Source organism: Trachemys scripta, chromosome 4, assembly GCF_013100865.1.
Source record: "Trachemys scripta elegans isolate TJP31775 chromosome 4, CAS_Tse_1.0, whole genome shotgun sequence".
Classification (NCBI taxonomy): Eukaryota; Metazoa; Chordata; order Testudines; family Emydidae; genus Trachemys; species Trachemys scripta.
The window spans coordinates 38,582,135-38,598,848 of NC_048301.1; the positions used below are offsets into that span (position 1 = coordinate 38,582,135).

General features: G+C 42.3%; 1 protein-coding gene across 21 annotated transcripts in view; it reads right to left on the minus strand.

The window, feature by feature from the left end:
- The window catches only part of NRXN3 (neurexin 3), a 1,378,693-nt gene that overhangs the window by 53,042 nt on the left and 1,308,937 nt on the right, over nt 1-16,714 (minus strand). For 13 of the 21 annotated variants that reach the window (XM_034768393.1, XM_034768389.1, XM_034768376.1 and 10 more), the window contains one exon: nt 2,489-2,564. In XM_034768393.1, coding sequence (XP_034624284.1) covers nt 2,489-2,564 — 76 coding nt within the window. Of the gene's footprint in view, nt 1-2,479; nt 2,565-16,714 lie in introns of all 21 variants that reach the window. The other 8 variants (XM_034768377.1, XM_034768378.1, XM_034768375.1 and 5 more) reach the window with 1 other exon arrangement.

The window sequence follows — 16,714 nt, forward strand, 5'->3', positions numbered from 1 at the left end:
GGAGGAATGACCATAGGTCTTCAGATCATAACTCTGTGTGTGCGTGGGTCTGGTACATTAGCCATCCACCTCTCCTTGCACCATGGACTGATATAGCCCTGCTGCTTCTCCCTCTACTGACTTTGCACACTAGTGCTGCTGAGAGGATTTAACCCCAAGTGCATAAGCGAGCATCCACAGCAAAGATCACTTCGCAGTGGGCCAGTCAACTCCTCCACTCAGAGCCAGTGTAAATCCTGAAGAACTCCACTGACTTTAGTTTATCACCTTACTCCCTTAATGAGGCACTAGGGAGGGGTAATCTCCATTGTATATAGGAGGCACAGAGGTTTTGGGGCCAAATTTTCAAAAGTGCCTAAGTCACTTATACTTTCAATGGGACTTTGGCCCCTACAGGTCAGATGTTCAAAGGTATTTAGGCACCTAGTGGAATATTTCAAACTATTAATGCAACAGCTCCTTCCTTTTTTAGAAGCCTGCTCCCTCCTGGCTTGACTCATTCACTGATGCTATATTCTCAGAGTCTGTGCCATCACAATTCATCACCATGAAAAGATCTGTGACACAGACTGGATGTTTTTTCTAAAAGATCTGCTCTGGGAATTATTTTGGGGAAGTCTGTGTTATAAAGGAGATCAGAATAAATGGTCACTTTTGGCTTTCAAATCTATAAATCAATGACTCTATTGCAATGTGACTGCAGGAAATGGACAAGAGTAGCAGGCTGATAAAGATAGGAAAATGCTTCTATTTTGACAATCAAAGTAAAAAAGAAAGTTTATTGAGATCTTTGAAGATTAGTAGGGGTCTTTAAATGGATGAACCATTAGTTTCTGTTTCTTCAGTCCGTGTATGGCACTAAATTCCATGGCCCTGCCTTAATGAGGTGCCACTGTGCTGATTCCCAGTGACTCACCACTGCCCGTCTCTATGGTAGGTCTTACTGTGCCACTGGTACCCACCTCTGAGTCAACTGTTTACATGCTAATCTACTCTCATGATTGCCAGGCTTGGATGTAGAACAGCCTTAACTACACTGTGGATTATAGAAGACGTGCTGAATGCCAGGCAGTGGGGCACTGGTTGGTACAGCTGAGTCTGGTTACGTATCCCCAGCTGCATGAAAATGTTGGAGGAACAGGTTTCAACTACCTGCCTGGCTAAGTGCATAGGCCTTTATATTGATCTGGTAGAAAGGATAGAGGCTCTACCATTTGCGTGTCTCTGCCTTCCCTAGTGGTTCCACTGTGGAATTTCCCAGCTACAGTTCAAAGCCATGTTAGTTATTGAATGACCAAGTCCTACCAAAAAAAAAAAAAAAAAAAAAAGCAGGCTGCCTATGAAAGGTGGAAAAGAAATATGAAAGCACTATCTTTGGGTGACTTTTATTATTATGACTATATTAATCTGAAAAGCTTCAGGAAACTATGAACAGAACATTTTATGGGGTTTTTTTTTAGCAAAAAGAAAAATAACCCCAAACAAATAATAAACCAAAACAAAACCAAAAATTAAACAAACTATTTATGTGTTTCACCTTTAATGATGTAAGAGTCTAACCAAACTCCATTTTTTTATGTACACAGAAATTCGATGATATCTGTTCTCTATTATATAAATGCTTAACTCATGGCAAGCCTCAAAAAGACGACTTGAAAAAGTCTGTAAGAAATAAAACAGACTGCAGTTGCCTGCTGGATATCACATCATATATATCTCACCAGAAAGTAAAGCCATCAAACCATCAAAATGTATCTGGGTCTAAAGGGAGAAGTCGAATCAGTTTCAAATGGCTACACTCCTGTTGACTCTTAATGGATACATTTTGAAGCATCATTGCAGGTAACATGGCACAACTTAATACTAATTTTGCATTTACTGTGATACTCCCCGAGTTCTCTAGGCACACAGAGAACAAAGCTAGTATGAATATAGTACCATGTTAACTGCATTCAGAATCCCATGGACAAATATATTTTTGCAGCATATCTTCAGAATGACGATTAATGAAGATTAAATAATATTGACCATTCATTATTGCCCAACTTTAGTTTCTCTTCTCTCTCTTTTGCCCCTCAGTCCCTCCACCTTTAATATATACTTTGGACCACATCCATTTCTTCCTCTCCAATAGAGCAGCACAATGGCTGCTACAAATATGTAGCACAACTGTTAACTATTAATTAATTAGGGGCTGATTCCAGGAAGTTTGGCTTCCTGTGAAAACAGCTTTCCATTAACTGAGAGGTTATTACATCTTTGTCTTTTGTTATTGCCAACTCCATGGGATCTGATGCTTGGCTGTATAAATTTGTATTTTATATACTATATATATATATATATATATATATATGTATATGTATATTACATATATAGCTATATATATGTATACATTCACACACACACACGCACACATATATTTATATGTATGTATTGTTTTTTGCAAATGAAATAAGAAAGCAAGCAAAACAAGACTGACCTGACTTACCTGTGCTCGGCTCACATTCAATGAGGTCTTCGTCATCGCTGGAACATTCAGCTGATGAAACAATGTCATCAGTGGTCTAGCACATGAAGGAAGGGAACAAAGAAGAGGGGAAAAAAAGAGAAAAAAAGTGATAAGACGTTTGTTACCCAAAAGATTGTAACAGAGGCAGTTTACTCTCCTGGGAAAATATTTTCAATTGCATCTTTTTAAAACGCTTGAATTCTGTTCAAAATTCCAGACATGTCTAGGTATTATACACCTTCCATAATGCTGGTTTCCATTATACCAGGTAAAATTATTCCACTGTGCTGCTGAATATTTCAGGTATGTACAGATACAGTGTCCCTGCTATGCTGTTTAATATACCAAGTTGAACCTGTTGTGCTACTGAACAGACAAATGGTCCAGATACATCCAAAAATACCAGTTACAGTATGTCCAGTGAGGGCACATCTGGTGTTCTGCTGAAATACCACACAGGTCCAAGTAGAAGGCATCCATTCTGTGTGTGAGAGCATACTATGGACTTCGAGGTTGAATGCAGTTACTGTACAGCTCAACATACTAGATGCATTCAAGTAACAGGCACCTCCTGTGCAGCCAAATGTATCAGTTGCCCCCAGAGAACAAGCGTGCTGTGCTGCTAAGCACATCATTTGAACTCAGGCTGAGGGCACCTGCTGCTCTGCTAATCATTCCAGGTGGAATGCACCTGCTACACGGGGGAACATTCCAGGTATACCCAGACAGAGCACAACTGCTGCACTGCACTGCACTGATCCAGGCACAATGCTTCTGTGCCACTGACCATTCCAGATAAGTCCACATAGTACAAAGTATAGTCTGGTCTGCTAACTGTAGAGGGACTGAGTCAAATGGTAATGGACCGGCAGCAGTACAACAGGTGGGAAGGAAGATCGGGCACTGAAAGGCTTAAGGCAAACTAAGAATATCCCTGGCCTTTGTGAGTTTCAGTATGTTACTTGCAGTTTCCAGCTGGTAATTTTGTTGTTGTTGCTGGTCTAATTAATGAGCAGCATGTACTGCAGTGTGTTAGGGAGAGGTGTAATGGCTTCTCTCCCCAGCAGCAACTCCTTCATGTAATTGCTATAATTAGTTGAATTAGTAATGTGGACCATTAGGGAGATTTTGTGGCAGCCTCCGGACACAGGTTATAATGTTCCTGCACATAGTACAAAATTATCCTACCCTCAGCAGTGTCAGCTCAACCTAAGCTTGCCGCTGAAACAGTCCCTCTTTCCTGTTCCTTCCTGGTGCGGTGCAGAAAGCCGCAGATTAGACCGAGTCATGGGATCAGTGCAAGGACTTGTGAAAGTTCCATGTAAGAACTGTCCTTGCTGGGGCTGGCACAAGCTGCTACTTAACTCATAGAAATTCAGGAGGAGTGTAATTTTCCTCAGTACATTGTACTTAGGTTCCCAGGAGAAGTGTATTCATCCTGGGGACTTCAAGTCACTACAAATACACAACTCCTCATTCCACCAAAGGACTCTCCCTTTTCCTCAAAAGGAGAGCTCCCTTAGCTTCCAAACCCCCATATGACTATCTCAAAGGGCTCCTTCTCAAGAAAGCAGCCAGCCCCAGGCGCCTTACCCGATTGTTCTTTAGCACAGAGCTGTCCTGGACTTGTGCCAGGAAACCTCTGCCTCCACACCGGCCTCTGATGTGGGCACACGCCACTCTCCCTTTCTGCTTCTTGAGTTGAGAGAGGGAGTGGGAGCCAGTGGGGAGGTGAGGCAGGGAAGCCCTGATCTAATCCCTCCTCCTTTTGGCTGCAGAATATCTCTCAACCCCAGAACACCCAGACACTAGTCACTAGCCACTCACAGGTTGCATCCATTGGTCATTTTCCTAAGGGTTACACTCATTTAGTAGGGTTTTTGCTGGAGAATCCAAGTGCTAGCTGAACATTGCTCTTCTTCCTGTTTAGTATATTAAGAAGTTAGTCAGTACATCCAGGTAGAACATACCTGAGGTACTGTTGAATGTACCAGGCACTTCTTCACACAAAACTCTTTCTGAGCTGCTGAACAAAACAATTACCTCAAAATAAGTCACACCTGCTGTGGTGCTGAAGGTACCAGGTCCAACCTAACATTTCTCTGATTTCAGTGAGTTAGGGTGGGCCATGGAATAAGAGTAGGAGTAAGGGGGTGAAATTAAGATGTAGAAAAATAAAAGCTGAATATCTATGAGGCTCCCATAGAAAATAGCCCATAGTTAGTACTGGAAGTCCCATCACATGAATCACTTAATCTTGGACATGACAGACAGAGGACTAGGAAACATTTGGAGGGCACAATCCTGCAGTGGCCCCTGGGGAATGGATTACATGGGACCTATGAAGGTGCTTTGGAAGAGCAGCTAGTTAAACAGGCATCAGACCACCTACTCTATGTATTGTGTTACCTTTGACTATGCAAATGGCCTTCTTAGGAACCAGACTGAGGAAACAACAGTCTATTTATGACCTTTTTGCTCTGGACTTCTTGAACCACATGTGACATTTTTGAGATAGAAGAATGTAAGGAACTTCAAGTATCATGTACAAAGAGATCTTGTTGGCTTTGGTCCCAAGGTTCTTTCTTTGGCTGAACTGACATCTTCACAGGGGTAGATGTTTTATTGAAATGCTAAGGCTGATTTCTCACTTTAAATGAATTGGCTAGAATGCCTGTCTGTTCAGCACAGGGTGGGCAGAGGAGGGATGTGCAAGACATGTATTTGGTACCTATAATCTTCTGAGCATCGCATATATTGCACAGGCCACATATGTACATCTCCCAGATCAGTGGTTCCCAAACTTGTTCCGCCTCTTGTGCAGGAAAAGCCCCTGGCAGGCCGGGCCGGTTTGTGTACCTGCCGCGTCTGCAGGTTCGGCCAAACACGGCTCCCAGGGGCTGCGGTTCACTGCTATGGGCCAATGGGAGCTGCTGGAAGTGGCGGCCAGCACATCCCTCGGCCCACGCCGCTTCCAGCAGCTCCCATTGGCCTGGAGCAGCGAACCGCGGCCCCTGGGAGCCGCGATCGGCCGAACCTGCAGATGCGGCAGGTACACAAACCGGCCCGGCCTGCCAGGGGCTTTCCCTGCACAAGAGGCGGAACAAGTTTGGGAACCACTGCCCTAGATAAATGGTTTAAAGGGAAAAGGCTTACACAATTCTGATGCTTAACTGAATTCTAATGATTTACTGCAAGTGGCTTTCCTCTGTCACCCCACCACGTTCCCAATACTAAACACTGTGTTTTAAGGTTATCTTTTTTAAAATGTGTAAGAAAATCTGGGGGGGCCTTGAGAAAGGGGCCCACTAGAGCAGACAAGAATCAGGCAAAATGCAAGCAGATGGTGCCCAATTCTACACCTAACAATCCTGCCGGTCCTGACCTGCAGCACGTCTTGCTATTCCAGGACTGCTCTCCAACACAACACACCTCAGTCCTGACCAGCTAACTCACCCTCCACCCCAACTGCAGCCACTGATAATGCCAGACTATGTAATAGTTTTGTATGTACAAAAATGACGATTAGAAAGAAAGGCCACCAAAGCTAGTATAATTTTTTGACCAAAGCCAAGATCGCTAGAAACAACAGGAAGAACTAATTCCGTAAGCCATCTTACCACCTACCATCCTGTATTATTTTCCCCCAAGACATGCCTTATCCTTCATCGCTATTTGTTTTCTCAATGCCCGCCCATGTTGGCTTTCCATGCACTTCTTTCAGCTCACATACCCTACATATGAATCATACTAGGTAGTATTTCAATGAGGAGCAGCAGCAAACTAGAGCAAATGAGCCCCTTAGGAGACCAGAAAGCCTTGTAGCTGGAATCTGTCACTTAAAGACCATCTCATGAGACCAACATGACCTTCACAGGGTGATGCACCTTTACAAGACAGCATGGTCTAGTGGAAAATAAGCATGGGCCTGTTGACCAGGAACTCCTGGGTTCTATTATGATCTCTTCCACTAACTGTTTGCATGGCCTTAGGCAAAATCATTTAACCTGTCTGTGCATCTCTCCCCATTTGTCAAATGAGGTTGATAATACTCACCTATCTTACAAGGGGATTGTGAGGATTAATTAGTTAATGCCTGCCCAGTGCTCTGAAGATGCTAAATGCTTAGTATTATTATCTACAGGCAACTGCACACTAACCACTTCAGGTATCTAATTACTCCATAAGGGCTTTCTAGTCAAAATGATATGAACAAGGCATCTCCCTACAAAGTGATGTTTTGTGCTTTCATTTGAGAGAATAATAGAGAGAAAATATTTGCCTGCCCTATACATTAGCTAAATTCTATATTAAAAAGAATAATTCATGCTATCCTATTTTAAAATATGGATTTCATTTTTTAATCCCAGCACTGAAATTACTTGGCCCTGTATTAAGGGCCATAAAACTAAAGATAGGTATTATAATAACTTTCAATAAAATCTCTCTCTGGCAGGAACCCTTTTTATTCCTTCCCTGAAAGATTTTTTATTGCATTTATATTATTTTTTCTCTCTCCCTCTCTCCAGTGTTTATTGAAATTACCTTGGAATAAAACCAGGGCAGGAGAAAGCTCAAAACTCTGCATCCACCCTTGAGGATTTATTTATGGGCATATTTACCTTCCCATTCTCTCAATTTCACAGAAGTGACTCCCCATTCCCTCCAATGAATTATTGTTTCTGTAATCACCTGCTTCTAATTATTCACTCCAAGGGCCTCTTCAATCTTGCCTTGGTGATGGTTCTGCATCTTGGTTCATTACTATACATCACTGCTATTGAGAAGGAAGTCTGGCTGGCATGGCAAAGCCTGGTCAAGACAATTCTGCTTCCCTTCTCTCCCCAAATGCACGAAGTCCCAATTTATGCCTCAGATGCACAACCTTTGCCCCTTTGTTCCATGCAAAGTTGCAGGCTCTGAATACCCACTTCCTGCTCTCCCGCTGACGTGCAATGCTTTTGGTCACCTTGCTCCCTGGGTGCACCATTATTTGATGGAGATTAAGCACAGGATAAAATAAGCCCTGCCACGAAACAGCTTTATGAAATTATAAATAACACAACCAAGAATGATGGAGTTCTCAGTGCCAGTAAGAAAGAAAAGAGAAGAACCCATAAATATTCCCTGAGTCCAACAGACAAACTGCTCCACAGTACTTTCTCGGTGGCAGGTTCACTCTTTAAAGGAGGATTAAATTCTCCTAGCCGCCTGCCATTTGAATTTCTCTCCCCCACTGCATGCCTTACTCTGAGTCCAACACTGCACTCCAAATACATTTTTCGGTTTCTTCGAATGGGAGAAGCATAAGTCCCATTATCACTGAGGAACCACAGTTTATATTTAATCTAAGGATGGGATCAATCCAAAACCCTGGGTCCAAACAATTCCCAATGTTGGGGACATTTGGTTGAAGATCTGCACTTTGCATCTTCTTTGCATCATTATCATGAGCTGACCTGAAACCCTGTATTGAACAGAATATTCAGATGCAAATCCAAATGTAGATCAGGTATGTCTCTAATTTAAACTAGGGTTGGCTAAACCAGTTCAGATACATTAAAGAGCACCCCAAACCTTTCCCTAAATTCAACCCAAATCTGTGAAATTTTCATGATGTTTGAAAAAGTCTCAAAAAGGTCTCCTGAACTCAATTGCTTGTCTCTCTCCCCTGTCACCATGCCACTATACTTTCTGGCTCTGTGTCAGACCACAAGTATTGGTATTCCATAAAAGTGACTGGGCTCAAGATATTTACCGGGCTTGTCAAAACTACAAATGGGGAAGCCTCTTAATCTCTCATGATAGCATACGCTGGTATAATTTCAAGTCTGGGTACCACACCAAAGAGACTCTGGTAACTGAACATTGTCTCTTTAAACATGGTACTAACATAATGTCATACCTGGTAATCCTCACTTATTTAATGGGAATCCTCACCTATCCTGTCTATGCCTTAAGCCTTTTTTTCCTTAAGTTGTTTCAAACTTTTCCATTTCATCTTTGCAAAATGCCTCAGAGGTGGTTACATTATCACATGTCTGGGAGATTCAGTCTGGACCTGCACAAACTACTACATCTAGATGGAAATAATGTGCAACATATGAGTGGGGAATACATGAAATTGGAGCTTGTAATGTGACAAGATAGCAACAAAGATGTTGCAGTTTTGGTCTGTGTGTATGCAGCAGAGGCACCAGATCAAAGGACAGGGAATTGGTAGTCCCTCTCTGTGCCGCTCAGCTGAGGCTACAGATGGAATAACTGGGCTTTCAATATGTATCAGTTTCAACAGAGCTGCATCAATTTACATCAGCAGAGAACATGGTCCACTATGTTTAGTCTTGGGCACTTCCATGCCAGAAAGATATAGACAAATAGGAGGGAATTTTAGCAATACTAACCACGCACACCTTGGCTAAAGAAGGACTAACAGAAGCACGGTAAGTGCCTACAAGTATTTCAAGGGTGTAATAAACATCAAGGAGGAAGAGGAATTATGTTCCAACATGGTATTTGGATGAAATTAAGCAAAAGAACATTTAGGATGACAGCCAGGAAAAAATTCTTGACAGTGAGCTCTCAGACTGTGGAGCAGACTACTCAGGGAAGTTCTGGAAATCATCAATATTGAGGCCTTGTCTACATTAACCCTGAAAGTCAATTTAAGATATGCTAGTTAAATTACGTAAGTTACATAACTAATATCGATTTACAGCAGTGTCTACACCGTGCTATGTCAGCAGGATACGCTCTCCCATTGACATAGCTTCCACCTCTTACTGAGGTGGCATACTGAAGTGGACAGGAGAGCGCTCTCCCATTGACTTACTGTGTCTTCATGAGACCCACTAAATCAATGCCCGCTGCATCGACTGCAGCAGCATCAGTTTAGCCTATAGTGAAGACAAGCCCTTAGACAAAGCAACCATACCAGCCAGTTATGAATATCAATGTTATTAGTGTATAGGCCTCAAAGAACAGTATTTCCCCCCCTTCTATTTTAAATCTAATCTGGTATTTACACCATGCTCATCAGCACCAAACACCTCCTTATCCATTTCTTGGGCCATTCCAAAAGCAGACAGTAAAGATGTCCAGCCTGGGCTTTCAACTGTTCATGTTTCACTTTGAGCAAAGAGGTGTCACTGCCAGAGGTCTTATTGTATTCTCACATGCCCTAGATCCAGGCTGGCTGGGAGCCAGTCAGTAACCCGCATGCATAAAATTTTCCACATTAACATGACTTAGAAAAACAAACAACCAAACCAACCAAACCAACAACAATCCTCAAAGCACCCAAAAATCAACCTCAGCACATTTCCGGCTGTGTGATCCTGGGTGGACACAAGAAAGCAAATTGATTTGCAGTCAAATGAGATCATTATATAGGGTTCATAATAGATCTACCCACTGTAACAAAATCAACCATTCGGGCATTATCATTGCAGACAAGAGATTAAATAACCAGTCATGTAGGCTAAAGAAAGGAGAAAAGTAGCCCCAGCTGCATGTCAAGTCCACTATCATGGGTGATATTGTTTAAAAAGAGCCTTACAAGCCAAATTAGCCCTTTGGGAACATAAACATGCTTCAGCAGAATCAGTAGTTCATTAAGATTGTAAAGCCAGCCTCTTGACCAGATTTGATGCCAAGTACCAGGGACTTTTGTTCCCATCCCTAAGCTGCACAAAGACAATGGGGCTAAAAAAAATAAAATAAAATAAAAATCAGTGTTTCTGCTGTCTTAAGCCTTTTACCTCCATCTGCTGCTGGTGGGAACGACGATGGAGTTTGCGGTGGGGAGGGCAGAGAAAAGGAAGAGGGGAGGATTAATCTGTATGTTGTTCAAGGCACCCTGACAGAGGAAAGAGGAGTATTGAACCACAGCAGCTTAACCAAACTTCACTGTACCTTCCCCAAAGCAGGGGGAATGTATTGCTACGTGGTGTTCCGCTGATAAGCAAATCCCCCTAAATCCTTTCAATTTATTTCTTGGCCTGGAGAAATTACATATTATTTAGGAGTTAGATAAATAAATAAATAAAGGGAAACCCATCTCCAGGAATCTAGAGTGGTTGTTTATTGATTATATATATACACACACACACAAAGTCTCTTGCTTTCTGTTTCTCTCGTTTCCTATTAGAGCACTGTCCAATAACTCCCCATGTGGTTAAAGGCATGCCAGCATTTCCATTGTGAATCCCTCAATGCAACTCCCAGAGATTTGCAGGAGTTTAGAACTCTACCGTAAAATATAAACTCTTGGCTAAAAACCCAGAGGATATGGTTTCTATACAAGAGCGGGAATTTTCTTTTTTATCCAATCTCTCCTTCCCATATTAATTTGGCGGCTTTTCCAGAGATATCTTCAAGATATTTGCAAAATGTTGTTATGTGAGTGTGTTGCTAATGACTCCTTATGAAAAGTGCAATGCCTCAGAGTATTCATGATGGAAGAGTTTTCAGAATCTAATTTACTTTGCAACATCTGATGTAGTTTATTTCCTTTTTTCTATGTTGTTTAGCTTGGGAGAGCGAATCAGCAAGAGCAGTCAGTTTCACTTTCTCATTACAATATTAGGTACTAGCCCCATAAAGTAGATATATATGCTATAGGCAATGGCTCTGATTTTTACAGATGGGCAGGTAAAGTTAGGTTGTTTAGGTGCATAAATAAGTGTCCTGATTTGCAAAAGTGCCAACCGCCAGCAACTCCCACTGAAGTCAAGAAGAGCCACTGGGAGCTCAGCATTATTGAAATTCAGACAACTTATTTAGCAGCCTAACTTTAGGCATCTATTTTTGAAACTATTAGCCAGAACTGTTTGTAAAGCCTTTTCTTCCAATGGACAGATTCCTCAATGGACAATTACAATCCATCCCAAAGGTTCTTTGAAGACTTCCGGTTAGGTCTGCAATGTGCCTTGATTTCTCCTTGGATCAACCAAGAAAAATTAGCATTTTGAACATGACTTCTCAAAATGTTATGAATGCATTTGAAAACAAAGGCTTCAACTTTTTCTTTTAAACAGCTGGTGTAATCTATAAACAGGGCACTGGGAGTCAGAGTGCTTAGTTTTATATTCCTGTTTCTTCCAGTTTTATATTCCTTGTCTGACCTCAGGCAAGTTGCTTCACCTCCCTGTATCTCTGTTTACCAATCTGGAAAATGGGGATAAAAATAACTTTTCTTCCACATGGGCATATTGTTAGTCTTTTAAAGTGCTTTGAGATCTTTGGATCAAAGTGTAAGTGCAAAGTATCAATAAATTAGCAAAGGGAGATCTACATTTGAGAAAGCTTGAAACTCAGATGGTCTGAGAAGCATCAGCTGCCCTTTTGGGACTCAGCCTCAAGAAAGAGTAAATGGGCCCTTTCCCTGTGTGCTAGCCCGGCACTTAATAACTGTGTCAGAAGAATATTTCTCATTTACACGCTGCTCCTTTGCTGGAAATCAATATGTTGTTCGCTGGCATTCCCCCGCCCCCCTCTTCTCCTGGACATCTTTATTTAGCTTGTCTTTTCTTCTTTGGAGGGGAGGGAGTTGTGTTTGATTTTGCTCTGTTATTGATTGGATCATTCTGAGCAAGAAATAAATAACTAAATACAGCACAGTGGCTTTAATGACAATCTTTTAAGACTCAAGATCTCCACGCCATGTTGCTTCCCCTCCTAGCAGGTGATTTAAAAGAAACAAAATCTATAAACTAAGATGATGATGCAATAAAAAGAAAGTGGCTGCCACACAGACTATTTAAGCTGCGTTTCTTTTTATGTGGTCATTAATAAAACCACTTGGATCCTGTTTCTATTTTTAAAGCAGTGCAGATTCCGCTGCCATTGCACCTTCTGCTAGGATCTCATCAGATCTTCAAAATAGACAGGATGGGCCCCAGTTAGTAAACTGGCATCCTGATTACTGCACTTTTCATAAGAAGAAGGTGATAGCCTGGATTGTTGGCCAAATTCCAGACTGGGTATTCTCCTTATAACTTTCACTGGATAAGGTATTCTTCACTTCCATGAACTAGACAATAATGTAGTATTTCTGTGCATTGCCAGACAACTGCCATATTCCATACCAGAAATGGCTTTATTTCAGTCTGGGGTTTTCTTCTTCTTAGAGTATGCGCAACGTGCCTCAGGTGGCACCTGACCAGGATTCATCACCAAATTTGGTCTGCTGGTTGGACCATTAGCTTCCCTGGCCTGGTGAAGTGACCCCTCAAATGATAGATTTCATGATTCTAAGGGAAGGAAGGAATGGGAGCGGAATAAAGACAACGGGCTTCAAAAAAGCAGGTTTTAACAAACTCAGAGGACTGGTAGGTAAACTCCCATGGGAAGAAAATCTAAGAGATAAAGAAGTTCAGGAGAGCCAGCAATTTCTGAAGGAGAGAATAATAAAGGCACAACTGAAAACTATCCTGATGTGAAGATAGGAAGAATAGTAAGAGACCAATATGTCTCAATCAGGAGGCTATCTTTAAAAAGGGATACAAAGAGAACTTGGGGAATTATAGACCGTCAGCCTAACTTTGATACATGGAAAGATATACTGAAACAAATTATTAATCAATTTATAAGCACCCTGGCACTCCAATATTCACCACTGTCATGTAATTAGGATATGTATTGTACAAAGTATGCCTTGTGAGGTATCATTCTAAAAGTCTTGATCTGCTAGACATTAATATCTCGGATTGTACGTGCTATTGTCGTATATGAAGTTATGAAGTTTGGCTATGTATATGTTACTGAAACATGTCATGAGGTTGAAAGCACCCACAAGCAGGTACAACAGTAAAAAGGCCAAACAATGTTAATGTCTTATTGAGGAAATGCATGCAAACACAAGGATTACCCCAGGAACTGTGTATAACAGAAACCGCTCAGCACTATAAAATGGGAACTGTTTGACCCAGGTCACAGCAAAAGAGCTTTCCAGCAAGTGGGAAGAAGATATAAAAGGGACAATGACATCATGATGGTACCTCACTCTCCCTACAACAACACATTTGGAAACACCTGGAAGTGATGGTCCCAGGCGAGAGGTATTTTTAGCCTGTGTATGAAAACCTGGGAAAACCAAGGCAACTTGTGCCTTAAGAATCTGCCAGCCTCTTTATCACTCAGGATGAGAATTTGCTAATTCACATCCTACCTATCTAGTTTGCTAAACTCAGTTTGCGGTTTTGTTTATTTACTAAGGTAATCTGCTTTGATCTGTTTGCTATCACTTAAAATCTATCTTTTGTAGTTAATAAATCTGTTTTTGTTTTGTCTAAAACCACTGTGTAGAAATTATAACTTGGGGCAGAAAGCTGTTGCATATCTCTCTCCACATGGAGGGAAGGGGCGAATTTTATGAACGTACACTGTACAGTTCCCTGTGCAGTGCAAGACACTAGAATTTTGGGTTTACGCTCCAGAGAGGGGTGAAGCAACTGCGAGGTGCCTCAGCTGAGCCTTCCCATGCAGAGCTGATCTCAGCATCTGTCTGTGAAGCTGCAGCTGGGTGTGTTCCTAGCTGTATGTATGCTGGTGAAAGAACAAGCTTGGAGAGCTTGGCAACTTATCACAGCACCACAGTGGAAAGGGAGCCCAGGCTGGTGACACCCCGGAGGGAACCCATCATAATAGGATTATAAGAAATGGCCAGCATGAATTTGTCAAGAAAAAATCATGCCAAACGAACCTAGTTTCTTTCTTTGACAGGGTTACTGGCCCAGTGAATCGAGGGAAAGCAGTAGACATAATATATCTTGATTTTAATAAGGCTTCTGACACAGTCCCACATGGCAGTCTCATAAGCAAATTAGGGAAATGTGGTCTAATTCCATATTCAGAGAGTAGTTTTCAATGGTTTACTGTCAAATTGGGAGGGAGTATCTAGTGGTGTCCCACAGGGGTCAGTCCTCGGTCTGGTACTATTCAATATTTTCATTAATGACTTAGATAAAGGACTCAAGATCATGCTCATAAAATTTGCAGATGACACCAAGCTGGGCGGGGATGTTAGCACTTCGGAGGACAGGATTAGAATTCAAAACAACCTTGATAAATTAGAAAATTAGTATGAAATCAACAAGATGAAATTCAACTAAGACAAGTACAAAGTACTACACTTAGGAAGGAAAAAATCAAATGCACAACTAAAAATTGGGAGTAATTGGATAGGTGATACTACCACTGAAAAGGATCAGGGGGTTATAGTGGATCAAAAATTGAATGAGTTTACAATGTGATGCAGTTGTGAAAAAGGCTAATATCATTCTGGGGTTTATTAACAGAAGGGTCATATGTAAAACACGGGAAGTGACTGTCCTGCTCTACTCAACACTGGTGAATCCTGAGCTGGAGTACTGCATCCAATTCTGGATGCCACGCTTTAGGAAAGATATGGATAAACTGGTGGGAGTCCTGAGGAGAGCAACAAAAATGAAAACCTGCCCTATGAGAAAAGGTTAGAAAAACTAAAATATTTAGACTTGAGAAAAGAAGACCGAGGAGGGATCTGACAACACTCTTCAAATATGTTAAGGGCTGTTATGAATAGGACTGTGATCAATTGTTCTCTGTGCCCACTGAAGGTAGGGCAAGAAGCAATTGACTTAATCTGCAGCAAGGGAGATGTACGTTAGATACAGAGGTGAAAGTAAGCCGGTACGGCATACCGGCAAGAGCCGGTTTGCCGTACCGGGGCGGCCCGGCTTCCCCGGGGGGCAATCTAAAGGCCCTTTAAATTGCCACCAGAGCCCCACTACTGGAGCCCTGGGGTAGGGCTGCGGGGCTCTGGGGGCTATTTTAAAAGTCTGGGGCTCCCACTGCTTCTACCACCCTGGCCCTTTAAATAGCCGCCAGAGCCTCCTACTCCAGGGTTCCGACGGCTATTTAAAGGGTCGGGGCGGTAGAAGCAGTGGAGCCCCAGGCCCTTTAAATAGCTCCCGGAGCCCTGGGATAGCGGGGGGGCTCCAGGGGCTATTTAAAGGGCCTGGGGCTCCAGCTGCCTCTGCCGCCCTGGTCCTTTAAATAGCCACGGGAGCCCTGCTGCTTCCCCAGGGCTCCCATGGCTATTTACAGGGCCAGGGCGGTAGAAGCAGGGTAGCCCCGGACCCTTTAAATAGCCCCTGGCGCCCCAGGCTGCTGCTGCTACCCCGGTGCGGGGGGCACTTACCTTATGGGGTGGATTGGGGCTGGCTCTGACTCCCTCAGCCATGCCCCTTCCGCCCTAGGCCCCGCCCCTTCCGGGGGCCAGAGCTGGCCCCAGCGTACCGGTAAGTCACTGGATTTACTTTCACCCATGGTTAGATAGGAAAAACTTTCTGGAACAGGTTTCCAAGGAAGGTTACAGAATCCCCGTCATTGGAGGTTTTAAGAACAGATTGGGGAAACGCTGGTCAGGGATGGTCTAGGTTTACTTGTTCCTTCCTCAGAGCAGAAGGCTGGACCCGATGACCTCTTGAGGTCCCGTCCCTTCCAGCCCTACATTTTTATGCTTCTATAATTAATTATCATAAATGGAACAGGACTTGAGGGTGATTCATTGTAGATCCCTTAATCCATGTCACTGAGAGGAAATAAAGGTTCTGTCGTCTAGACTGCTTTACGTAAACACTTAAGTAGTGGGGTATTTTATTATTTTATTCATAAAGTAACCGTGAATGTAATAGCTTTGCATAAAATGTGCCTTAAAACAGCTTTTGCAATTATAGCGTTTACAAGTACCGCCTAGTTCAATAAAGTAACATCTATCTTTGAATATTCACATTAATGCACTAGACTGCTCTTTCCAGACTTAAATCGTAGCTAAACATTGTGCTGTTAACACTCTATCATTCCTTACACTTCTTTCTGTTTCTCTGCACGCATTAACGCACTCCCGGGGAATGGCATTTAAATACTGTTACTCACCGGGCACACGCATTAGCACACAAGATGAGCCTCCAAACCTTTAAATGCAGAATAAATATACATTCACTTCTAAATACTTTTGCACACTGGATACACATTAACATGTGGAAGTAGACCTTTGCAGCTCACATCCATATTAACACACAATACTAGCTGGTAAATAACTATACGCACAGCATACCCATTTAAAAAGTCCATAAATAGCTGTAGCGTTTTAATAACAAACACATTAAAAAACAGGTCTGGATCTTAAATTTTTCCTGTTTGCACAACACAGCATACAAA